Here is a 26,689-nt window from a genome sequence, read left to right on the forward strand (position 1 = left end):
GTCCAGAAGGTCCAGAAGGTCCAGAGGGTCCAGAAGGTCCAGAGGGTCCAGAAGGTCCAGAAGGTCCAGAGGGTCCAGAGGGTCCAGAAGGTTCAGAATGTCCAGAAGGTCCAGAAGGTCCAGAAGGTCCAGAAGGTCCAGAGGGTCCAGAAGGTTCAGAATGTCCAGAAGGTCCAGAGGGTCCAGAATGTCCAGATGGTCCAGAAGGTCCAGAAGGTCCAGAGGATCCAGAAGGTCCAGAAGGTGCAGAAGGTCCAGATGTGTCCGGTTCTGAGAAGAGATTCTTCTGTTAAAGGAAGTAAAAGGTCAGAAAGTTTGTTTTGTGTTTCAGAAAGTGACGAAATCAGAGTCTGAGGAAGAAAAGGGAAACGATTGACTTGTTTCCTGGTGAGGAAGGAGGAAGCGGCTCTGGCTGCTCAGAAAACAGAGAAGATCTTTAGTTCTTGGATTATTGGCTTTTTTTTTAAACAATCAAACTTGAGAACTTTTTAGGATTTTGATATAAAGTTTGTTGTCAGCTACATATAAATCTTTGCAGTTAAAAATAACATCTATCATGATTGAATGGAGGTTTAATTCTTAATAATTATAATGATTATGATCAGAATTATTGTAATTAAAATAATTATTTTATTCTAATTATTGGAACTAATCAGTGTAAATAAAACATTGTGATGTTATTCTTACACTTTGGTGTAAACAAACATTTACACATAGATGTAAATGTTTTTATCTTCATTACAATTAGAGTTTCTTTTATTGTCATTGTGCAAAAAACACACAATGAAATTTAAATTTGCTTCCTGCATCAAATACATTCACACTTATTTTAACAAAACCAGCATTCCTCTAGTGAAAGTTTGATTGTCTGTAGCAAAGGATGAAAAATTCTCTGATCATTATTTATTATATTAGCTAATCAATAATTAGATAACAGAAGGTGTTTCCTATGAGTTTTTCTCCCAGGTGAAGCTAAAATTATCACTTGAAAGGTTTTGGCTAAAACTTTTACAGACAAAAGTTTCTTTCTTGTGCGGTTACTGCTGAGTGTTGTGTTCTTTCAGCAAACAACCTTTTTTAGTTTTTTATCCTCCAGTTATACTAAATTAGTTGACAATTATTTGAATAAAAGATCAATTTAATTGTGATTAATTGTGATTAATCACAATCCATTGCAGCTGATTTGATTAATCCAGCTCTGATTTTAATGTTTAGAAATAGTTTGCACTCATTAAAAAATGAATGAAAACAGTTCATATAAAGTTAAAGATGAAGCTGAGGCTGAAGAGGAGGAGGAGTGGTTGGAAGGAGGAAGGCTTCAGAGGTCAAAGGTCATGAAAGCAGAGAGACAGACAGAAAGCGTCAAAGCGCCGACATGATCGCCTGACTTTGTTCTGCTTCTTCTCCTCTGTGAGAACATTTAGTTTATTTCTGGTTCTGTCTCTTTAAGAGAAAATGTTTCCTGAATCCTGAAACAATAATTTAACCTTTTTCAGTAAAAAGTAACATGAAGGTAAAACTACCTTAATAAGTTATTTAAAAAATAAGTGCACAAAAATATCACATAAATTATTTAAATGTTTTAATGATCAGATTGGTTGAGCATCAAAGTATATTTTATAGTTAATTAAAAAGAGGAAAAACCTTCAAAGCAATTATTACTTTTTCAGATAAATTAAATTTAAGCTCTTACATTATGACAAATATTAATTTAATCTGTTTTTTATTTTTGGAATGATGGCTCAGGATCTCAGCGTGTTTTTCCTCATCAGTCTTAATCATAAAAATATATTTATATTTTAATACAGTTTAAACATTGATTTCTTACAAAATGACATTTTAAACCAACTTTAAACGGATCCATTAGATTTACTTTCAGAAATGATTCCATATTTCCCATTAAAACGTTTTTTTTTTTTTACAGAAAACTTGTATTCTAATAATTTTAATATGAACCTGAAGCTCTGATTTATTTTTAAGTTTCTTGTGAAAAAAGAAAAACAGGAACTAAAGTTCCTTCCTAGAATTTGCTACTTCCTCCTTTAATAGTCAGATTCATTTATTTATGCAGTAAAGTGTATTTAATGAATATAGATATAAAAATTAAGCAGAAAAAACAAATGTTTCCACCAGTTTTAAATCTGCACATGAAGTTTAGATGAAGAAAGTAAAACATGAAATTCCTGAAACGCTGTTTGGTTTTTGTGTGGGACGTCTGACAGTTTTAGGTCTGGTTTTATTTTACACAGAGGAAAATATGATTGTGTTTTTCTTTTTACTTATTTTTTGTTGTGTGTTGCATGTTTAGATTGTTTTAGGTTTTGTTTCTTTTTCCCTTTAATAATCCAAACTCACTGGGCTGAAGCTGGTTGGAGGCTCAGCAGAGGCTGATTGAAGCCAATCAGACGTTTCAAAACTTTGTTTCAATTAATTATGACTTTCCACTTACATTTAATGAAAATTAAATTAAGATTATTACATCAAACCAATAAAAAGTCATTATTACAAACAGAAATGAGAAGTGTGTTTAATTCCATCTTGAATATTATTGTTTTCAGAAGGTAATTTTAATCTGATAAATGAGACTCATTGGGATGTTTATCTAATTAATGAATCATTTATTTTAAATCGTTGGATTATTTCCCTCTGAATGTTTCAGTCACTGAGGAAACGAGATGAAATGTTTTACAGCAGAAACGCTGCAGACAGGAAAGGTCAAAATAACGTGAATCATCCCAGGATTCCTGATGATCCACCTGATTCCTGCTCAGACCCACCGGACCGACCCAGACCGACCCGGACCAACCCGGACCCACCCAGAACGACCCTGACCCACCGGACCCACCCGGACCCACCCGGACCCACCCGGACCCACCCGGACCCACCGGACCCACCCGGACCGACCCGGACCGACACGGACCCACCGGACCGACCCGGACCTGCCAGACCGACCCGGACCCGCCAGACCGACCCGGACCGACCCGGACCCACCAGACCGACCCGGACGGACCAGGACCAACCCGGACCCACCGGACCGATCCGGACCGGCCCGGACCGACACGGACCCACCGGACCGACCCGGACCGGATCAGGATGTGTGACGCGTCCTGATCCGGTTGCTGCCCAGCAGCTCCTCCAGAGGTTTTCCTCTGTCTGAGGACGATCCAGATGTTCTGGAGTTTCGAAACGCTCAGCATGGAAACAGTCGGATCTCAACTCCAGGATGTCGAAACCAGTTGAGGTCATTTCCTGTTTCCAAGGATAAAATGATTGAAAAGTAAATAATTAAGACAGTAAAGTTTTGGCCCTCTGAATAATGTAAAATCAAAAAGCTCCTCTCTGAGCATCATAACCAGTTATTCTTGTTTTCTTACTTTATTAGATTTTGTACTTGTCAGATCAAACATGCTGATGATTAAATATCAGATTAAAAGATGTTTAGTTAAATGAAGTGTGATTTTTGCCATGACTTCATGTAATGAAGAAGCTAAATGATAATAATATTCACACTGAAATCATCAAACTTTTTACAGTTTAGTAAATAATGAAATATTATAGAAACTCCCCGCTGCTCCTCTCTTATGCTTTTTGCTCCTGCATGTTTATGAAAATGTAATTTGTTTGATTCAGTCAGTATTTGTGCCTCTCTGTGTTCATCCAGGTTTCTGTAAAAACATGGCGTCCATGTTGTGTTCAGTGATGATGTCATCGGTTCAGAACCAACAGCTGATCTGTGAGGATCAGACACATCAGGTGAGTTTCAGCTGGATGTTGAGGATTTCATTTGAAACTGGTACGTTTCATTTTTTCAGTATTTAATTTTTTTATTAGCACAGGAATCCTGCAGCGCTTCACCGTTGGGAGGCCAGATGCATTCTGGGTATGACAGGTGAAGACCTAACCTTTAATCTGTTTCCATGTCAGATATCAGACATCCATGCAGGCTGGAGAGGAGGAGGAGGAGGAGGAGGAGGAGGAGGAGGAGGAGGAGGAGGAGGAGGAGGAGGAGGAGGAGGAGGAGGAGGAGGAGGAGAAGCAAGAGGAGGAGGAGGAGGAGGAGGAAGAGGAAGAGGAGGAGGAGGAGGAAGAGTTTAATTAGAGAAGTTAAAGTGATGAACACAAATAGACGGAAAGAAGCGCCGACATGATCGCCCAGCTCACGTTGTTCTGCTTCTTCTCCCTCTGTGAGTACATTTAGTTTATTATGGTTCTGTGCCTTTAAGAGAAAAATGTTTCCTGAATCCTGAAAGGGAATAAAATAATAATTGGACTTAATTAAACAGCAAGTAAAGTTAAAAGACAGTTATAAAGGTTCTTACTTAAAGTAAAGCTACTTTAACAAGTTTAAATTTCAAAGTACATAAAAATATTGCATGAATTTGTTATGAATGTTTTAAAGTTCCATAAACAACAGCAGAATAGTTGAGAATCAAAGTACATTTTAGTGAGTTAAAAAGAGGAACCTGGAAAATGTTCAAGAAAAGTTTGTGAAAAGTTTCTGGATCTGTTTCCACGTCTTTCCTGAAGCATCTCACCAATATTTAATATGTAAAAATTATCATCTTTAATCTTACAGAGCCCACACTTTAACCATAAATCCATCAGTAAGTTTGAGGTCCATGTAATTTTTTATGATGTTAATTATTGAAGAGCTGCAGCAGCAGAGGAAACGTTCAGGTCTGATAACTGGTAGGAAAATAAACCATAAAGAGATTATATTCATGTTTCAGTTCAGATTCAGTCCTCTGGTAAATTATAAGGTCTAAACTGACTTTCACAATCAGACAAAACCATCACAGAATCAGTGAAAACATTAAACACAACATTAAGAATCAACACAAGTTCAGAATAAAACGTGACATTTAGAGGAAGGACTTAAAGACAGCAGCATGTAATGTGTTACAGGGCAGAAAAAACTGAAGTAGCAAAAATAGCTGAACAATTCAGGAAGTTCAGCAGAAGATTCTTGATTTACAGATTCACCAGTAAACAGAGGACTGAAGGTAGCATGCAGCACTTAGCAGCATCTTTAATTTCCCATGTTACATTAATTCTGTTCTATAATGTTAAACTGCAGTGAAGCAGTTAAACATGATCTAATAAATGTTCCTCTGAGCTCGTTGTGGTTTTTGTTCTGTATTTTCTTCATCTGAAGCTTCCTGCTGGTTGATTCTCCTGCAGGTCTGCAGGGTGCAGACAGCTGCTACCGTGAGGACGTCATGTCTCAGTTCAGAGCAGCCGGAGAAAACTTCTCCTTTTTATGCCTTCATCACCTCCCTGGAACCTGGAAGATCTTCTGCAGGGATGACTGTGAGGGAGAAAACGTCCTGATCAAAACGCAGGCAGACTCAGCTCAAAGCGGTCGATTCAGCTCAGAGTATCGATCCAGTCAGATACTGGTTGTTTCCATCTCTCCCCTGACCAAGTCTGACTCTGGAACGTACCGCTGCGGGACCGGCGCCTCGGTGTCTGCAGCTTCATTCACAGAGTTTGAACTCAGAGTCACAGACGGTGAGTTCCTGCTGAAGCTTCAGATGTTTGAGAGCAGAAATATGACGCCTGATCGTTGCTGTAAACCCACAGCGGTGCTGGATAGACGCAGCGGGCCGCAGCAGAAGCGAGTGTCTGCAGAACCCGGCAGCTCCGTCACCGTGGCCTGTTGGTTTGCTTTCTCTGGTGGGACGAAGTATTTCTGCAGAGGAGACTGTGGAGGAAACGCTCTGGTCCAGACGGCAGGAGAATCCGCTCACAGCGGCAGGTACAGCATCCAGCATGAAAGAAAATTATCTGCTGAGGGAGTTCTGCTGGTCACCATCACTGAGCTGACCCAGTCCGACTCCGGGCGGTACCGCTGTCAGCAGGACGGACCCAACACTGCATTCACAGACTTTGACATCACCGTCACACCGGGTGAGTTTCTATCTCAGTCAGTAATAAAAGTGTTCCTTTAAATCCATTTCAATCCTCCAACAATCGTCCTCAGAGTTTGGGCTGCTGGTACCAGGTCCAGAAAACGTTCCCACTTCATTCTGGGCTTCTCAAATATACAATAGAGAATAGTTTTCCTGTAATTCATATCGTTTTTCTCAGAATGTAGATTCATCACAATGCAGCTCCAACAATTTGAAAGAATAAAGCATGAATATAATGATGCAGTCCAGTACGAATGTGTTCCAACCAACCAGTAATCAATAAAACATCCATCATCTTCTGTCCACCTTTGTCCCTAACGGGTCGGGAGAGGTGCTGGTGCCGATCTCCAAAACAAAACATTATTTTAAGAAATGAGTTCAGTCCTTCATGGCTGGAGTTACAGCACCGATACATGAGATTACCTTAATGCTTTGTGGAGTTGGATTACAAAAAATCCTCTGTGGTCAGGTGGGATGGAGAATTTCCAACCCGATTTTCCTTTTTTCAGCCGTTCAGCCATCAACCTCCAGACCAGAAACCACTCAGATGTCTGCTTCCTCTCATCAACCTGCACAAATTCAGGTTCCACTCAGCCACCGTGAGTCCGAGTTACACTTTTCTCTTCAGAAAGTTTCACTAAACCAGAGCAGCTTTCGTCCTCAGAGCTGCTGTCCTGCTACTTCTAAATGCATCCCTTCTTCCAAACACCAGAAACAAAAATCTGAATTCCCTCATCAGCATCACTCAGCCTGGTAACAAGGCATTTATCTGATTATAAGAATTAAAGTCTGAGTTCATATAAACAGGGATGTATGATGTAACAGGACATGAGAGCAGGTCCTGTTGAACCTGTAGTCTGTGGTCAGTACCACCGTCCGCCAGCAGGTGTCAGTGTGACCGGCTCGTTGACCCTCTGCAGATGTTCCTGTGGTTGTTGGTGTGACTCTGGCTGCCATGATGGTTCTGATCCCAGCAGCTCTGCTGGTTTCCTGCAGGAGAAGATCTCTGAGAGGTGAGACACCAACAAACACCAGCTGTGATGTCACGTCTCCATGGCAACCAGGATAAAGCTGAAACTGGTAGAGGAGAGCTTTAGTAAAACTTACAGGCTCACTAGAGATGACAAATGTAGTTTGAGATATAAATATTCATCTGTCCATATTCTGAGTTCTGTTTATGAGACTGAACGCTCATGGTTGGCCTGTTTTGCTTTTTGCATTTTGGACATAAGTTTGTGGTGAATTTTGTATCCTAAAGAAAAATATCTAAAACTTCAGAAATCTCACTAGTGAGATATTAACAAACACGGAGAAACTTTTATTGTAGCAGAAAGATTTTCACTGTTCAAGATGCAACATGAACTGACTAAAACATTATTGCAGCAGAAGGTAAAACTTATCTGTTAGGAATGCAAACATCTTGTGAGGTAATGCAAAATAAAAGAAATGTCCCCCATGTCCACCAGGGGGCTCCACACACACTGAGGCTCTATGAGGCTTTTTACAACAGAGGTCATGGGAATCATAAAGGGACTCAGGAATAATATGGAAATGTTTTATTGGGAATAAAATGTGAACATTATGAAGCTGTGGAATCTCCTTTGATTCTAAACCATCTGGGATTTTAAAGTTTTATTTCTGTCAGATTTTGGGGCCATCAGTCTGTACTTTATTTATTATGGTCTAATCAGTAATAGTTAATCAATGGGTTTTATTTCTTTTTTTGTTGCACAGGTTTGAGGACCAGAGGAGGCTTGAATGGTTCAGTCACTGAGGTGAATTTACTTCAGGTCCTACAGAGTTATACGACCCACATTTCTAAATAATGAAACTAACAGGCCTGTGACTCTTCATGCTGCATTTAACTGCTGAACGTTTGCTTCCATCTTTTTCTAGACTCTCACCCATGAGAGCTGCGATCCAGAGGATCCAGAGGATCCAGAGGATCCCACCTACCAGAGCCTCCACCCGTCCAGCCGGGACCAGAACCAGATCTACTCAGAACTCACTCAACCCAAATGAGAAGCTGGACCTCAGCAGCTTGCTCACTGATACTGAAATATAAAGCGCTGAAAGACAAAGTAACATTTAAAATGTCTGAAGAAGTTAATTGATCATTCAAATGAATCAATGTTTTCTGAAATTAAATCAGGATTTTCTGTTTTTAGGTTAAACTGTTTATTTCAGCACTTTAACTCATTTATTCTAACTGAGACCCAATCAACCAGAACTTTGACCATATGCAACTTATACAATGCTGTTTTATGTATTTGTATTTTTTTAAACAATATCTGCAGCTTTAAAGCAAAAATAAATATTCTGTTACCATGTTTGGTACTCCATTATTAACTTTTCAGTTTTCTCTGTTCTTTTTATCCTGGGTTTTGGTTTTTCTCCAGATGCTGATTCTCTGAAACAGAAATGATCCCACAGAGGCTCGGGAGTAACTTTCTGTTCATTCTGGGTCTCTGGAAGATGAGACTTTCTTTAGGTTTCCTGAAGGTTTTTTCTGATGTGTATCCATGGAAACCAGCTGCCAGTGTTTCTGCACACTGCAGCAGGAACCAGCAGCACCAGTCACACAGATGTGGTTCATGTCTCAGAAGCCACTTCTTTAAAATATTTCCATGTAAGAGAAGTGGGGGGTAAAACCAGAACCATAGCAAAAAAATAAATAAAAACAATCACTAAATAACCTGAAGATAAAATGGAAATATGATTTATTGGGAACATTTCACCAACAAAGCAACAGGCAATCAAAGCAAGTAGTTTCACACAAAGATAAAATGTAAAATCTATAAAAATATTGTACAGTGTTTCATCAGCAGTGCTGTTCAGACTTTTTTTTACTCCAGTCTAAAGAAATGTGCAGTGAAGGTTATAAAGTCTGACAGCAGCTGGGAGGAAGGATCTGTGATAACGGCTCTTTGAGCATTTAGGATGCAGCAGTTTGTCACTGGAACAGACAGACGGGTCCAGTCCACCACCTGGACTGGGTTCAGAGGGCATCCAGCACTGGTTCCAGTATGTCACAATGGTTTCTTTAGGTTATACTGGTTCATTTTGACTCCATTTCATTTGACTGGAGAGTTTCTGTGGTCAGTGTTGGTGCAGCGTCAGAGGGAAACGAGCAGCGAATGCCCCGAGGGGAGGAGAGCGGAGGAGTGACGGGTTTGATGATCAGCTGGGAGACGCAGCAGCAGGAAACCATCATGATGGCCCGTCTGTCTTCGCTCTGCCTCATCGTCCTCTGTGAGTAAATCACCTTTAGCTGTTTATTTACATTATTTAAAGGTTTTCCTCTCACAACGTTTTACTGATTACTGTAAAATGTCACCAATGGAAAAGTAATCAAGCCTCAGGATGTGGTAAAACCCGACAAGGAGCTGGTTCCTGCTGTGGACCGGACTCCTCCACAGCTGCTCCTCTGTGATCAACATGGACCGGATCTCTGGGATCCCTGGGATCTCTGGGATCTCTGGGATCTTTGCTGTGGATGATTTTGCGTCTTCGCTGCAGATGATGTGGTTCTGCTGTAAAACAATCCTCAGCCTCACCGGACAGACAGGTCTCGGTTCTGAATCAGAAAAAGAACTGAAGCTGTGCACAGACTCTGGATTGCTCCGCTTTGGGTCCAACGATAATAAATTCTGTTTTATTTCTGTTCAGAAGGTTATGGAACATTCATGCACTGAACTGTTCTGAGTTGGTTCTACTGACGGGTCCAAAACCAGGAAACAAACAACAGAAGAAATGACAGGCGCCTGAGGCTGCAGCCATTTTGTTAGATGAGAAAAACATTAAGGTAGAAAAACAATATTAAGGTAGAAAAACAACATTAAGGTAGAAAAACAACATTAAGGTAGAAAAACAACATTAAGGTAGAAAAACAATATTAAGGTAGAAAGGAAAAAGCTTTGCACATGAAAAACAACATGTTCCTGACAAAGATCTAACGCTTAATAATAATAATAATAATAATAATAATAATAATAATAATAATAATAATAATAATAATGACCAGGAAACATTTCAGGTTGAACTTCAGAATGCTGCATTTGATCTTGTTAGTGATCGTGTTTGAAACTCGGATCTCCTGCCGGGTCTCCCTCCCTGTCAGATACCAGGCAGGAGGAGCTTCTCAGACGCTTCATTGTGTTGAATCCACATCTTGGTGATGAAATAAATGCTCTCGCCATGGTGACGGTTAAATTTCCATCTGAGACTCTAGAGCAGGAGTTTTACCTCCAACACCAAACTCCACTTTCTCCAGTTTGAGCAAATTAAAGCGAGTGATGAAATGAGGTTTGTGAATAAACGGCAGTTCGGCTGATTTCAGTTGCCTCCTCAGGTTAACCTGCTCACCCAGAACAACAACAACCTGCACTAACACATCAGCTAATGCATTATTTTCTGCAGCCCTGCAGGTCAGATGCAGCTCTACTGTTGAAACTTTGTCACATTATGGAGTTTCTGGAGGAAACACAACTTTTCCATGCGTCTTTCTCTCATCTGGAAGAATAAAGTTCTTCTGCAGGGAAACCTGTGAAGGAGAAAACCTCCTGATCAGAACGAGTGACGACGCAGCTCAGATCGGACGATACAGAACTGAATATGTTAAAGAAGCTTCCAGAACATTCTCGGTTCTGTCTGTGAGCATCTCAGAGCTGACCCGGTCCGACGCCGGTCGGTACCGATGTGGTCTGGGCGACTCTTCATCACCAGCTTCATTCCTGGACTTCAGGCTGGTTGTTGTAGACGGTGAGTCTCTGATGTGGAAACATTTAACTGTAAATCTTTAGGAAACTGATGATTGTTTGAACAGACCTGCTGGATGGAAACGAACATCATCACATCCATAGAGACGCTGGCAGCTCACTGACAGTCGCCTGTTCCTTTGGCTCCTCTGGCCTAGTCAAATCCTTGTGCAGAGGGGAATGTGGAGATAAAGACCTTCTTGTTGAAACTGATGGAGTCGGTGCTAATAAAGGCAGATACAGCATTAAATATGATGGAGAAACATCAGGAGCAGTTCTGCTGGTGACCGTCACACAGCTGACCCAGTCTGACTCCGGACGGTACCGATGTGTGATGGACAGAACTTCAGATCTGTACAGAGATTTCAGCCTCACCGTCACTGATGGTGAGTCTTTACTACATTAGATTCTCTGTGTTTCATTAAAATAACTTTATCAATCACTCAAACTGTTTTAATTCTTTCTATTCATAAATAAGTGATTTAAACTCAAACAAGATCAATAATATTTACAGTTTTTTAGTAGTTCAGTGAGTCAGCAGGAAGTTTTCTCTCTTGTTCCACTTTTCCCAGCAGCCGACCCGTCCGGTCCCACGCCGACGACTCAGAGCTTCAGCTCAAGTAAATTTATAAACCAAAATATTATAAAATCAATAACATGTCAGTTCAGGGTTAGAAAACAGAGACACGTCCTTCCTCATACAACTGTAAAAATCTTCATCATAATATTTCTATTCAAATATATTTTTGACTGATTCAGACAGCCAGAACTTAATTTATATAGAAGAATAAAAACCAGAACCAGGTTCTGATGGTTCTGGGTTCTGTTAATGTTCATCCTGTTATTCAGTAAATATTAGCAGGTTCTGAGCATGCTCAGTGTGACCGGCTTGTTGACCCTCTGCAGACGTTCCTGTGGTTGTTGGTGTGACTCTGGCTGCCATGATGGTTCTGATCCCAGCAGCTCTGCTGGTTTCCTGCAGGAGAAGATCTCTGAGAGGTGAGACACCAACAAACACCAGAATATTCTGAAAAACTGAAATATTTACCAAGTTATCAGGTCAAAACACTGTTTCAGAACATCAAACCAATTTAAATATTAGTCAAAGACAACAATATTAAAAACAAAATGCTGTTTAAGGTCTTTGACTAGGCCACTGCAGCGTCTTCATGTAGTTTCCCTTCAGCCGTCCAGAGGTGGACCTGCTGGTGTTTTGGGTCGTTGTTCTGGTTGGTTTCAGCTTGAGGTCACCGACAGATGGCCCGATTTTCTCCTTCAGTGTTCATGATTTCATTTATCACAGAACGACTTCCTGAAGCAGCGAAACAGCCCAGACCACCACACTGCCACCACCATGCTTTACTGTGGCTACGGCGCGCTTTTTCTGAGTGGATCCAGCAGAACCAGCCGACTGAAACTCTGGCAGGGCAGGAAGTGAAAACGGTTCAACGTCAGAGACTGACGTCAGAGGAGAGCAGATCAGCAGGAATCCTCCAGTCCTCTGGTTCCCAGTTTATTCTGCTGGGATCCGAGGTCAAAAGGTCGGAGCAGGACTGGAGAACATCTAGACTGGAGAACCTCTGGACTGGAGAACATCTGGACTGGAGAACATCTGGACTGGAGAACCTCTGGACTGGAGAACATCTGGACTGGAGAACATCTGGACTGGAGAACTTCTGGACTGGACGTTTTCATCACTGGCAGAAGCAGAACCGGACCTGACTGAGTCGGACCTCCTGATTATGATCTTTGAGCTTCAACATGTTGAAATGAAAAACTCCGGAAGAATTACAACCTTTTAGAAAAAGTATTCCTTTTCATGTTTAGTCATTTTTATAAGAACAAATGTCTTTCCAAACTGGACTTTAGCATCACTTCCTTTAATGGTCCATAAAGAACTGAATGGTTTTGGTTTTGGAGTACATGATCAGCCCAGTGCCAGGACTTCACTACTCATTAAAAATAAAAGATAAAACAGCCAAACATCCGACCAGCCCACTGGGAAATGTCCCGATCCGCCCAATTATCCTTCAGAGCCTCTAGTATTATTATTATCCTCTCATTGAATTGATTATTTATGTTTCTATAATGTGATCAAATGAGAGAAATAATTTTCTTTCAGAGCTCATACCATGATGGGCTCTGATCTGCGTGTGCTATCTGAGAAACAAAATCTATTTCTTCCTAAACAGACGGATCTGGATGTTTAAGTTCTGCAGATTTATCTGAACCAATCACAGAGCTTCTCTGTTTTTAATGCATCAGATTAAAATGATTCTTGACTTGATAACTTTCAGCCTCATAACAGAAACTGTGATTTGTTTTGCAGAGAGCAGAGGAAGTTCATCTGGATCAAACTCTGAGGTAAGTTTAATAAATATCTTCAGTAATAATCATAAAGCGGTTTGGTGTTTGCTTCATTTGCTCACATATTCAGTCATCTCTTTATGCTGCTGGGTTTCCATGGTTACCACAGTGAATGTTTGTCTTCCTTTCAGCGAACCACATCCACTCTGAAAGGTTTCTATCAGAACCTCAGCCCGGCCACCAGGGACCAGAACCAGATCTACTGTTCTCTGGAGAACCCAAATAAAATCCTGAATTTTGTTTCTGAGCCTCAGGAATGAAAAGATTTTCACCTGAAATCTGAAGAAAACTGAAAATGAACAATAAAGTTTTGCATAAAGCAACTTAAAGCCAAATCATTTTAGATTTAGAGCTGCAGTTTAAGACAATCCAGTGTGGGATTGTACTTGAACGCACCGTTGTTGGACTGGCCTGAGCCATCAGAACCGCTCTGTGGTCTCATGATTGGGTTTGGACCGGGCTGGAGGCTGCAGAACGCCGGAGCTGCACTTTGCTCTGTTTTTCTCCGTAATGTTTTCACTCGACTTGAAATCATTTCAGATAAATAATGAGACGCTTTGTGAATCAAATCTTTGCATATCTGAAGAACTTTGGTCCAGTTTCAACGTTGGACCAGGAGAACCTTTGATCTGCATCTGGACAAATTTTAAAATAGTTCATTTGTTTGCCGAACCAAAATGGTTCCACCAAGCATTTTCAGTACCGGTACTCGGACGGAGCCGCAATCAGATTTAATTCTGCATCTATTTGCTGACAGAAGCATTTTACACTGGAATTAGTTTAGTTTAGTTTAACTAAAGTTACATAAAAACATATTTTGTTTCTTTGCTTGATGTCAGTGAGAAAAACGATCCAAACATTTTTTCATTTAGTTTTTTGTTTAGCTGTCAGGTTCGTTCATCCCAGTATGGGAGTGTGTGTGTGTTCCTGGTTCTGTGTGTGTCGCTCTGCATGACTAAAAACTTTTCTAAGAAACTCAAGATATGTGCTGAATAAATGACAAAAATGTAATGTGATCATTTATTTTTGCATAAGTGATGCACCTTGCATTTATTTCTATTTTTTTATAATTTAGTCCAATAATGAACATTTTAACTCAAAGGTTTTGGACAAATGAACAAAATCAGGCCTGCAGACTTTAGAACATAATCTTCACCAAACTGAGCATGAATACTTCATAACTACTGTTGAGCACGGCGGTGGAGGAATGATGATTAATGCTTTGATTTGTAACCAGAGGACCAGTTAACTCCTCTGCACACAAAGCTACATCAGTGTAGCTGCTGCCTATCATTTGGTGAGAGGAGGGGAACGCCACAGGGCAACAAAGAGGGCTGACCTCTGACCCTGAGTCTCCGCTCTGCAGCGAAGCTTTCTTTCTGTCTGATGAGTTCTGTGTTCCAGGATTCTTTGACCTGTTTCTGAGTCATGCAGCCACTCAGAGAAACACTCGGCTGCAGAAACCAGTAAAGTCACAGAAAAGTGGTTCATGTCTCAGAAACGATTGACCACAGCAAAGAAAAAACAGAAAATAGTTACTGATCGTATCAGTGAGACACTGAACTCTATAATATAATGAAATATAATATAATGAAACATCAATGATGCAAAGATCTTTACAGCAGAAACATGTCAGCTTCAACATTTGACTGGAGAGTTTCTGTGGTCAGTGTTACTGGTTTCTACAGATTATACTGGTATTTTAGGTTATACTGGTTCATTTAGGCTCCTTTTCATTTGACTGGAGAGTTTCTGTGGTCAGTGTTGGTGCAGAGGGAAACGAGCAGCGAACGCCCCGAGGGGAGGAGAGCGGAGGAGTGACGGGTTTGATGATCAGCTGGGAGACGCAGCAGCAGGAAACCATCATGATGGCCCGTCTGTCTTCGCTCTGCCTCGTCTTCCTCTGTGAGTAAATCACCTTTAGCTGTTTATTTACATTATTTAAAGGTTTTCCTCTCAGCTGTTAACTGGTAATTTAAACACATGACTGTAAAATGTTGTTAATGGATAAAGTATTCAAACTTTGGAACAACCCAAACATCTGGCAAAATAAAAAAATAAAATAAAAAAATACTTTTCAACATGGAACAATAAAATTATAAATCATTTAGAGAACATTTAAAGGAACAGAGGATGGGAGTCGAACTCAGGACGGCCTCCGTATCGGGGCGGTCGCTCTGACCTCTGAACGATACGCCCAGAGAGAACACATCTGATGGAAAAGATTTAATCCCTTTAAAGCTTCAATTCAGTGTAATTATCTGATTCTTGAATTCTTGAATATCATTAAGTCAAATCTATTATTCAGACAAAATTTAAGCGTAAACATGTAAACACAGAACTTCCTTAAACGTAAAACCGCAAAGTTATTCTCATAACCCTTTTCTTGACTTTCAGAAGTAGATATAATAATCTCACTTCCTGTCAGTAAATATAATGTTGATTTATCTGCAAATTTGAACATTTGGAGTAAAATTTATGTTTAGAATGATCCAAAATGCTCATCTTAATTTATACAAAACTAAATCCTACACAGAGCTCACTGAAGAAAGGAAGTTTCTCACTTAGCAAATCTAACTGATGATTATCTACAGTACATGCTCTCTGTCTGCCTGTCTGTCTGCCTGTCTGTCTGTCTGTCTGTCTGTCTGCTGTTGGGTGAAAGTATTTGCAGGTCAGAGTTTTAACTGTTCGACTTTCACCTGTAGCTTCTTGCTGACATCATAAAATGATGAAACATAAAATCATAAAATAGAAACAAAACAGATGCCAGACCTTTAACATAAAGGACTTATTAGAGATCTAAAATGTGCTCAGTACCGCGGTGTGGACACTGGGTGTCACTGTGGTGATAGACTCTGACCTGAACCTTCAGAGTCACATAAAGACAGTTACGAAGTCGGCCTTCTGTCACCTGAAGAACATTTTCAAACTGCACAGGTGCTGCAGCTGGTCCTCCATCTTGTTTCTGTAGATTTCATGTCAGATCTTCTTTCTCAGCTCCTCCTTGTTTTCTTGTTAACAGTTCTCTTCTTCTTCTTCTGCATCAGTAGGATTTTTTTTACTTCCTCAGGCTAACCTGCTCAGCCAGAACAACAGCAACCTGCACTAATGCATTATTTTCTGCAGCTCTGCAGGTCAAAGACATCAGAACATTTGAAGTTCTGAGACAATATGGAGTTTCTGGGGAAGACATCTTGATTTCATGTGTCTCTTTCTCATCTGGAGCCTGGAAGTTCTTCTGCAGGGAAACCTGTGAAGGAGAAAACCTCCTGATCAGAACGAGTGACGACGCAGCTCAGATCGGACGATACAGAACCAAATATGATAGAGAAGCTTCCAGAACATTCTCGGTTCTGTATGTGAGCATCTCAGAGCTGACCCGGTCCGACGCCGGTCGGTACCGATGTGGTTTGGGCGACTCTTCATCATCAACTTCATTCCTGGACTTCAGCCTGGTTGTTGTAGACGGTGAGTCTCTGAGAAAGATGTGAAAACATTTAAATCAAAATCTTAAGTCAAAAACTAACTGATGATTATTGATTGATGATTATTGGTGGTTATTTGATCAGATCTGGTGGATGGAAGCAAAGTTCCTCACCTCCATACAGAAGCTGGCAGCTCAGTGACAGTCGCCTGTTCCTTTGGAGACTCTGGAAGAAAACGACTGTTCTGCAGAGGAGAATGTGGAAAAGATGAAGTTCTGGTTCAGACTGATGGAGTCAGAGCCGACAGAGGCAGATACAGCATTGAATATGAAAACAGACTAAAATCAGCAGTTCTGTTGGTGACCATCACACAGCTGACCCAGTCTGACTCCGGACGGTACCGATGTAAAATGGACAGAACGATTCGCTCAGATCTACACAGAGACTTTTACATCACCGTCACTGATGGTGAGTTTTACTGAATTAAACTTCTACATTTTAGAAAAGTTGTAGTTTCAAAAACCTTTGAGTTTATCAGAGACGTTTTCTTTTCTCACCTCTAAGTTCTTTAACATTCTTTGTCGGAAATCTGAAATATATATTTGAGGTATTTTCAGGTATTTGTGGTAATTTTCCAGTTTAATATTTTTACCTCTGTAATATTTTTAGTTGCTCTTTTTTTACATGATTTATTGTAGATAAATCATGTTTTGGTCTTTTTGCTCATGATTTATGGACTTTATTCACTTTTTTCCAGCAGTCGGCCCGTCCAGCTCCACACCAACAACAACTATCCCTTCCAGCTCCAGTTCAGGTTTTAAAGTCTCTAATTGATCAGAATTGATCAGGCTGATTTCATCATGAATGCTTCACTTTCTTTCTTTTACTTCCTGTTTTTTTCTTGTCGTCTTTATTACTTTGTCTGTTTTATTGTATTTATTTATCTTATTGTTCATACTTTGCTTTATGGACCTGTACAGCAGTTCTGTCACTTTGAGTGTGTGGCGTCCTCTATAAATAACGATTGACTGATTGATTCATTGACTGATTGATTGATTGATTGATTGACTGATTGATTGATTTATGTTTCTTTTCTCCTTCCAGCGGTTGGCCCGTCCAGCTCCACACCAGCAGTATCATCACAGACTTTAAGCTCCATTTCTGCTCATGTTTTCAGTCAGTTTTAAAGTCTCATGTTTTAATAGTTTTTTTTTTTGGTTTCTTTTTCATTTTATATTTTTTCATCTGTTTCATTGCCGTTGTTTTTGTCTTTACGTTAGTGACCTGCACAGCATTTCTGTCACTGTGTGTGTAGAAGTTCCTCTATAAATAAAGATTGATTGACTGATATCTGACCTTATTTACTTTTTCACAGCAAACAACCCAACCAGCTCCACAGCAACAACTCAGAGATTCAACTCCAGTTCAAGAAATTTCACACATGAAAGATCTTTTAAAATCAGTAACGACTCGGCTCAGATTCAGGATAACGAAGAAAAATCTTTCCTCTGTGAGTCATCTGGAAAAATCTTCATAATAATGTTTCTATTTATATATTCTCCGTGGTTTTCTTCATAACCTGCAGCCAGAACTTCATTTCTATAGAAGAAAAACCAGAACCAGGTTCTGATGGTTCTGGGTTCTGTTTATGTGCATCCTGTTATTCAGTGAGTATTAGCAGGTTCTGAGCATGCTCAGTGTGACCGGCTTGTTGACCCTCTGCAGACGTTCATGTGGTCGTTGGTGTGACTCTGGCTGCCATTGTGGTTCTGATCCCAGCAGCTCTGCTGGTTTCCTGCAGGAGAAGATCTCTGAGAGGTGAGACACCAACAAACACCAGCAGTCAGGAAAGAGACAAAATATTCTGAAAAACTGAAATATTTACCTAAAAACAGAATGTCGTTGATGAAAAAAATGTTTTGTATCATGAAGCTTAGATATGAAAAGGATGTGGAGGAAGTGGAGAATCTTTCTGTTGGACCAGATTAGCAGTTGGAACCAGATGGTTCTCTGGCTCCACCTGGTGGTGAGGTGGAGTCATGAGTTCACTCCTCAGTGCCTCAGTGCTGTTTATGTAGAAGAAACAAGGCAGGTGGTTCATATTCAAATCGAGGCTCACAATAAGTGGTGCTTTAACACCGCCACCAAAAAATAAAGGAACTCCAAATGACGCCATGTTTGTTCTTGGTGAAACTGCAGAGCATCATGTGCATCATTGTTATGTCACCATGGAAATCTAGTTTTGGTTATGAAAAACTATAATTCATTAATTAGAGCAATTATTGAGAAAACTAGTAATTTAGACCAAAATTTCCAAATCGGGGAACAAGCTGGTTATGAAGACAATAGTCAAATAGTTCAATTTTGATTATTGTCTGTAGATACCTGTCTGATAGGTTTTAAAATAACAGATGAAGTGGTGAGTTATTTAAATGAAAACATATTACACATGTATGCAATAAATATCGATAGAAATGTTGGGGAACCTGAAGGTCCAAAGTTCCTTCTACATAGTTCTGAATAAAACCAGCACCAAGATTTATTTCTTTTGGTTAAATATAACCAAGGCAACCTGCTTCCTCCATCACATGGTATCTGATATAACAGGAAAAATGCTGACAACTATAAATGATCACCCAACAACTGAAAATATTAATATTCCACTCGGTGCTGTAAGTGATTGGTGTTGGATGTTAATTGCATTAATGAAAACAAAGTTTCCCAACATGTGTGTCTGTTTAAGAAGACTGATCTGGATGAACCAATCACAGAGCTGCACTGTTTTAAACTAATCAGATTAAAGTGATTATTGACTTGATGGTTTTATATCATTTCAAAAACACTAAAGACGTTCAGCTTCATAAACAATAACTGTAAATTGTTTAACAGATGCAGAGAACGAAGGAGGTGCAGCTGGATCAAACGCTGCAGTAAGTTTTTCTGTTTTTCTGTTTGCATCATTTCCTCAGTTTCAGTGTTTTAACTTTTTTAATCTCTTTATGAAGCTGAGTGTAATAACAGTGAATGTTTCTATGACTCCTTTTAGAAATCCATTTATGAAAACTCCACTTTTGAGAACCCCATCTACCAGGACCTCAGTTATATCACCAAAGAAGAGAATCATATCTACTGTACCATAGAAAAAGACAAATAAGATCCTGGAATCCGGTTCTGATCCAAGGAATAATGTTTGTTTTGCTTAAATCAGAATAAAACCGAATTAGGAAAATTTATTCTTGTATCATAGATAAAGAGTTTGACATGTAGCTTCATGTTATTGAATAGTTGTTGATAAAGCTGTGGACCAGGTCTCTGAACTGAGGATCCAAGTCTCATAAAATGGACACAGACTTGGTCTAGTCAGTTACAATCAAACTCCGAACCTGTTTGGTACCACAAGGCTCGATCCTGGGCCCCCTCTTAACTCAGGTTCTAATAAAAAATAAGACCATAACTATGCAGATGGTACACAGCTCTACATTATGATGTCACCAGGTGACTCCGAGCCATCCAATCACTGATCAGATTATTAGAACAGATAAATGTGTGGATGTGCCAAAACTTTCTGAACAAAAACAAAACTGAAGTTATTATCTGTGGACCTAAAGAGGAACAATCTAGAGTTATAGATCTAGAGTCAACACAGCTTCAGTTATTACAGCTGGAAACTAGAGGTCATGCTGACCTCTGACCTCTGCCCTGAACATTCAGAGCCACATAAAGACAGTTACAAAGTCGGCCTTCTGTCACCTGAAGGACGTTGATTTAAAGCAGAACTCACAAAACACTCAAAGAGGATCCGTCACAGGAATCAAGTAAAATATCCATACACCATTTAATTTGATAAAAAATAAATAAATATCCAACCACTCAATATGAAATTAGTTGATTTTTAGCAACAATAATTTATTAAAAAAACCACAATACTAAGAAATAATAATAATTCTTCTGATAAATAGATCAGTAACCAAAAATCCCTCAAAAATAATGATAGGTTAAATTTAAATCACTCAGTTTATGTCAGCCAAAAAACCTAAATAATTAAATGTCCAAAAATTCCTGTTCTTTTTGAATGAGATGAAAGAGTCCCACATCCTCAAAAAACAAAACAAAGTCCTGGAAGCATTTCCCCGTTTTACTCCAAAGTCCCAATCCAAAATGAAAAGTCCAAAAAGATGAGAAAAAGAGTGGTACCACCAAAAATCCCCCAAAAGAAAAATAAAGTCCAGAGCGTCTTTCTTCCCCCTGGGTGCCGTCCTCTCGCACCGGGCGGCGTTTCCTGGGTCCAAGCTCCGATCCGGTTTCTAAGCGAACGATCTGCGGCGCTGGGCGAACGTTGGTCGCTGTTTTACGTCTTTTCTTTGATTTTTTACTTGTTTTAAACATTTGGTCAAGTCAAATCTCCTGCTGCACAGATCTGACGGTGTGCGCCGACAAACACAGAACTTTTTATTCATTAATTTCATCCACACCTAAAACCAGCATGATGCCTAATATCAGTTTTAAACAGTGGAATAATTTAAAAAATGGAATAACAGCAACTTTCTACTAAACAGTTTGATACATTTTCTCTGTAATGAATTTATTCAGAAAAAACAAACATGGTGGTTATGTTACAACGTCATCCATGTGTTTATCACTGAGCTCCTTTAAATTTAAATTATTCCCACCTGCTTACAGATGAATTTATTAGTAATAAATGGAACATTGATCAATATATTAGTTTGATGATGATATTTGTATTTTTTCTTGTTTGTTTCATAGTTAGTTACTGTATTATGTTTTATGAGGTAAAGCATTTTGAACTTCCTGTTTTATACAAATAAACTTGACTTTCCTGGCTTCAGCTGCCTCTGTCTGACCTTTGACCCTGCTCCCTGCAGAGCAGCAGTTAAGCTAACAGTTCTGTTAGGTTGATCTGTCTTTACAAACTGTCCTCAGGTGTGAGTGTGAGCAGTTCAGCCTCCCCACATCCTTCATTCAGACAGCATGCAATGACTTTTCATACCCAGCAGATGTCGCTAACGTGACTCATATGAACTCATAGTGAACATGTTTAGGTGAAGAAGACATTAATCCTCCTTGATGCTTCACCTCAGCAGAAACTCTCGGTGATGTTTGGTGAAATGTTCAGCAGAAAGATTCTGATTTACTCAGTCAGGTGACAAAGAAACAACGACAACATGCAGGACAGAATCAGTGGAGCAGCTTTAAGACACATTTAACAGTTTTTACTTTATGAAATAAATAACATTTAGCTGATCTCATAAGTAAACAGGAGATACCGTTATAACTTTTATTGGCAAATTGAATATATTACAGTAGATGGATTTGACTTTGGGTTCATCAGAATCATCGTACAGAAAAACAACGAATTTGTTCCAAAGAAAAAGACAAACAACAAAACTCACATAACTCCTGGGTAGACAGGCGCACAACCACATGTAGGGTAAATAAATCAGGATTTCCTTCAAGGAATGACTGGAAACTGATACTTTGGACTTTTAAATGGACATTTTCTACATTTGAAATTGATCCAGAACTTCAGCTTCTGTTGGTGTGAAACCAGACTGTCCTGCAGATGAGCCTCAGTTTGTTAACATAAAGAAAAATCATCAGAATAAATGGGAGCAGATTAAAAAATGTTTGAGTAGAGCAGCTCGTCGTGGCAGATGTCAGAGTAGAGGACGTCACTGATGCTGCCTCTACCGGCTCTGAGAGCTGAGTCCAAGAGTCTGCTGGAGAAATTCACCTCAGCTTCATCAGCATCATCGTCTTCATCATCTGGAGCCTGAAAGAGGCAGAAACAGCTTCAGTACAAACCAGCAGCTGTTGGGTATTCATCAGCAACTGGCTAACAAACTAAATCACCATGGTAACCAATTTATTAAAACGGTATTTTAAACCTCAGAACCTCACAGAGTAAATATGTTTAGTTGTCGTTTTGAGTCATTAATTGGTGTAAAAACTTTCAGGTTCTGCTGTTTATTATATTTATGATGATGAGAATAAAAAGATGAAAGTTTTTCTGACTTGGCGCTGATCCGCGGCTGCAGCCACAGAGCTGCTGATGGCGTCGATGTACGCCAAGTAGATTTCCACGTCAGCAGATCTCCACCGCCCGTCTTCCTCTCTGACACCACCATCATCATCATCATCATCATCATCGATCCTGGTCGTCTTCAGGAGAAAAACATGAATTATTGGGAAAAAGTCTTTGCTCCAGAAACATAATAACGTCTAACATTTGCTATATTTTAGGGTTTGTGGAAATGCTGAATGTGAATCACGGACCTGATCCCGTCTGGAAACTTATAACTTAGACTGATTTCATTTATTATTTGAATTTATTAAGATTTCTAAATGCCATGTTATGCTGAATAATGTCCTAATATGAAGGTAAAAGCCTGTTTTTCTCATTTGATCTCTATATGAACCAGCACTAATATATTTAATATTTTCTCACCTCACAGGCAGCAGGACTTTGATCCGTTTCCACAGGAGAATCTGGAGAACATTTGAGAACAATCCGATGGTGAAACGTTTAAGAACTCAAACTAAAAAAACAGATAGAAATGAATTTAATCCAGAAACATTTCATAGTTTTGTTATCTTAGAGACCAAGGAGGGATGAAAGTCATGCATGAGGAAACACACTGACTCCACTCAGAAGAACCACAGGACTGTTTCTGTTCTCTCGCCTGTTTGAGGTTTCTTTGATCTTCTTCTGCAGAAAACCATCATCATCATCGCAGACAGCAGGGCGGCGATGAAGGCCAGGGCTGGAAGCACAAACAGCCGAACATCTGCAGCGGTTTGTGAAGGAGAACCTGCTGGTTTCACACAACAATCTGAGGTGAGCAACAGAACAACAGCTTCATGATGAGGGACGAACCACTAAAGGAATATTTCAACATTATAACTATAACTTACAGTCAGATGTTGTCGACTGATTGGTGGTTTCAGAGGAAACTGAAGGTGTGAAACTTCCTGAACTGAAGTTGAGACTCCATGAATCTGTTGGTGTCGAGGTTAAAGGAGTTGAAACTGAAACGGAGGATGTTGACATCTTATCTACTGATAGATGGCAGAGACATATGGAAGATTTAGAGGATTTAGATTTTTTAAATTGCATTTTCATTTTAATTGATCAACACATCCCTTCAGTTTTGACTCCCTACATTTTATTTTGCTTTTTAAAATGTTAAGTTTTTGTTAATGTCAGCCTTGTGGCGCCTGCTGAATAAAATCCGTTATTATGTTTATAAACTGTAAAGTTTATGGTGAAACTTTTACATGTGATTTTATAAACCTGAATGTTTTTGTGCGCCGCAAGTTTCAGAGTTTCTGCCGACCGCAAAGTTTCAGTGTGGAAGCTGTGAGCTGTTTCATGCAGGAGGAACCTGGTGTTCACTGAGGTTCTGTTCACAGGAGAACAGCTTCATGTGTGGCAGAACACCGACACCCTGAGGACAACACGCCCACACTGAAGCACGGCGGCGGCAGAATCATGCTGCGGGGAGGATTTTCTTTAGCAGGAGCAAGACGCTGATGAGAGCTGAAGGAAATGGAGCTGAATTAATCAGACTTGTTAATCAGAAACTCACCTCCTGAAACAGTGAGAGTGAAATCCTGGTAGGACTCTGAGGATTGGCCCAAACCACATCTGTACCGACCCGAGTCAGACTCAGTCAGGGCTGAGATCTTCACAGAGAAGCTGTAAATGTTTGATCCGTGAACTTTGACATATTCAATGCTGTATCGTCCGTTTTCAGCTGAGTTCTCTGTGGTTTCTATCAGAACGTTTCCGTTCCCACAGTTTTCCCTGCAGAAGATCTTCCTGGTTCCAGAGAAAGAAGAGCCACAATGTCCAGAGAAATCTTCTCCTGCTGATCCAGTGAACTGATTCACTGCAGCAGGAATGCTGGAGATCTGCAGAGCTGCAGAGAAACGAGATCAGTGTCTGCTGAGAGAAACCACAAGATCTGCTCCAGCATCACATTCATCAACTCTGACCAGCTCAGAGTTTCCATCACTTTTAGAAACAAACTACACATTAAATCTGTAGTTTTCAAGTACAGATTTAATGTGATGGTCATACTGCAACCATCAGATTGAAACATTTCTTTCATAGTGAAAATATTCTTTTTACATTTTGATAAAGAAACTTGTCAAAAATCAAAAGTAAATATTTGACATTACAGCAAATCAAACCTTTTTTATTACAGCTGTGCAGCTTTTTCATGTTTCCTCTGATGTTTTGATGGTTTATTTTTGGTGATGAGATCCAAGATTTTAATCATCTTCACAACACAGAGCCTCTAATGTTACCTGACTTTTTGATAAATGATGTTAGAATTTTTTGATAACTATTTATTGTTAATATATATCTTTTTAGACGTAGCGAAGGCCCAAATGAATAAACTTACTGAATAATAACTTTCAAACCGAGCATTGATACATTTTCTTCTGTTTGTGGAAAAGGATTAAAAATACAAGCTGACAGTTTAAAACTTTTATTTTCATTCAGCTGAAGAATTTCAATGCAATTATTCTTTTTTTAATTTTAGTTAGTTGCTTTGTCTTTAGCTGCGGTTAGAAATGAGATATTGTAGAAAATCCAAAGAGCCACTTGCAGCTCCGGAGCCGCAGGTTGAAGACCCCGGTCCTAATCTCAGATTCTCTACCAGGTTCTGGTACTGAGTCGCTCCAAGACATAAATATCACCTCCAGGCAGAACAAAGACGGAGGTCAAATAAAAAATTTAAATCTGAATCTGCAGGGGGTTTAAGAGTTTAACTCTAAATGTCTTGATAAAACTTTTGTTCTTTGTCTGCAGAAAACCAGCAACCCGTTGGTGTCAGTGTGAGAAACCAGTGAGACCAGTTTCCTCTTTCCATCACCAGAGCTCAGTCATTAGCTGGAGACATTCTGCAGAGGAACAAAACTTTCCATCCCCAACGGCAACAACATGAGAACAAAAGAAAACATGGCTCAGATTTAGAGTCAATAAAACTTAAAATCACTAAAATTCTAACATTTATATTACAGTTTGCCCTTCTGATTTTGTCTTTTTATGACAAACTGGGACATTTTATTTGAAGATGTTCAAATTTTCTTCTACTGGGACAAAGAAATAAATGAGAGGGACATCAGAGTCCAGAGGGACATCAGAAAATTCAGTTTCAGTTGGAGAACTTCAGAGCTCTCCTTCAGAGTAGAGAAATATACAAAGTAAAAAATACTTCTTTTTATTAACATTTTTAAAAAGCATTAAATATGTATAGTTATGCATTAAAGCGACCCTAAAGTTGATGTTTGTTAAAGTGAGATGAAGAAAAGTAAAAAGTACTCACACAGGAAGAAGCAGAGCAAAGTGTCGCTGGTCATACTGAAGCTGTGATGGTTTCCTGCTACCCTCATCAGATAAAGCAGCAGTTCCTCCCCCAGACCGTCTGAGAGCTTCACACTTCCTCTCCTCCATCCCTCCAGTCTGTAGACTCCTTCACCGCTTCAACCTGCAGCCCTTCACAGCTCTGAACCTGCCTCTGCTGCAGCACGGGGGTTTCAGCAGCAGGAACTAAAATAACTTCTGGTTCCTTTCACAGGCGTCATTCTGTAGAAAATACGTCTAAAGAGGCAGGTGTGGCTCAGTGGGTTGAGAGTTAGATTCCCCTCACCACATGTAGAAGTGACCTTGGTCAAAACACTGACCATTTCTCACCTATTAGTGTGTGTGTGTGTGTGGGGGCGTGTGTGCGTGTGTGTGTGTGTGGGGGGGGGGGTGTGTGTGTGTGTGTGACTCAGAATGTAAACATGATTCAAGAGGTCACTTTGACTAGAACAACTGATATAGTGTATAAGTACAAGGGAAAAAGGAGGAAAAAATCCTATAGTACAACATTGTTTTACTAATAAATGATTTTTTTAATGTATCATTGACATGGAAACTGCTCTGACATTAGAAACATTTTAGAAAATGTGTTTCCTGATCAGAGGTTTGAACTTGTTCTGAGCAGCTTCTGAAGACAGAAGACATTCCAGAGTAACCAGGAAAAAATAATTTATTTTAACCAAAACGTATCTTCCACTGGACGAGCCCCCACTGGGGGATTTTTATTGTGTTTTCTTTTCCCTCACACCGTTTTCTCAATGCAAACCACTTATTTGCAAGGAAATACAAAATTTAAAAATGTCCCCCATAACTCCATATGTTACAGCTTTG

General features: G+C 39.7%; 2 protein-coding genes and 1 long non-coding RNA gene across 5 annotated transcripts; all 3 read left to right on the plus strand.

The window, feature by feature from the left end:
- Positions 1-170: 170 nt before the first annotated feature.
- Positions 171-3,991, plus strand: LOC116718586 (uncharacterized). The gene is made up of 3 exons (XR_004338956.1): positions 171-305; positions 3,662-3,793; positions 3,925-3,991. It is a non-coding gene; the product is annotated as an uncharacterized LOC116718586 (long non-coding RNA).
- A 68-nt stretch (positions 3,992-4,059) lies between these two features.
- Positions 4,060-8,257, plus strand: LOC116718689 (polymeric immunoglobulin receptor-like). 2 transcript variants are annotated; one of them, XM_032560885.1, is made up of 8 exons: positions 4,060-4,184; positions 5,182-5,511; positions 5,584-5,910; positions 6,422-6,511; positions 6,618-6,665; positions 6,833-6,925; positions 7,647-7,687; positions 7,809-8,257. In XM_032560885.1, the coding sequence occupies exons 1-8, from the start codon at positions 4,145-4,147 to the stop codon at positions 7,932-7,934; spliced, it is 1,095 nt and encodes a 364-aa protein (XP_032416776.1). In that variant the 5' UTR covers positions 4,060-4,144; the 3' UTR covers positions 7,935-8,257. The 2 variants fall into 2 exon arrangements, with proteins under 2 accessions (XP_032416776.1, XP_032416784.1); XM_032560893.1 differs by lacking the exon at positions 6,618-6,665.
- An 81-nt stretch (positions 8,258-8,338) lies between these two features.
- LOC116718650 (polymeric immunoglobulin receptor-like) lies at positions 8,339-24,412 on the plus strand. 2 transcript variants are annotated; one of them, XM_032560823.1, is made up of 10 exons: positions 8,339-9,164; positions 10,332-10,673; positions 16,609-16,932; positions 17,222-17,278; positions 17,569-17,640; positions 17,840-17,974; positions 18,190-18,282; positions 19,354-19,394; positions 23,198-23,320; positions 24,284-24,412. In XM_032560823.1, exons 1-10 carry the CDS (start codon positions 9,050-9,052, stop codon positions 24,368-24,370), a joined length of 1,389 nt encoding a protein of 462 aa, XP_032416714.1. In that variant the 5' UTR covers positions 8,339-9,049; the 3' UTR covers positions 24,371-24,412. The 2 variants fall into 2 exon arrangements, with proteins under 2 accessions (XP_032416714.1, XP_032416722.1); XM_032560831.1 differs by lacking the exons at positions 16,609-16,932; positions 17,222-17,278; positions 17,569-17,640; ... (3 more) ...; positions 23,198-23,320; positions 24,284-24,412 and adding exons at positions 10,738-11,055; positions 11,242-11,289; positions 11,576-11,668; positions 12,999-13,033; positions 13,168-14,052 and having other exon boundaries at positions 8,340-9,164.
- The last annotated feature ends 2,277 nt before the right edge of the window (positions 24,413-26,689 follow it).

The sequence above is a fragment of the Xiphophorus hellerii genome, chromosome 1 (assembly GCF_003331165.1).
Source record: "Xiphophorus hellerii strain 12219 chromosome 1, Xiphophorus_hellerii-4.1, whole genome shotgun sequence".
Classification (NCBI taxonomy): Eukaryota; Metazoa; Chordata; class Actinopteri; order Cyprinodontiformes; family Poeciliidae; genus Xiphophorus; species Xiphophorus hellerii.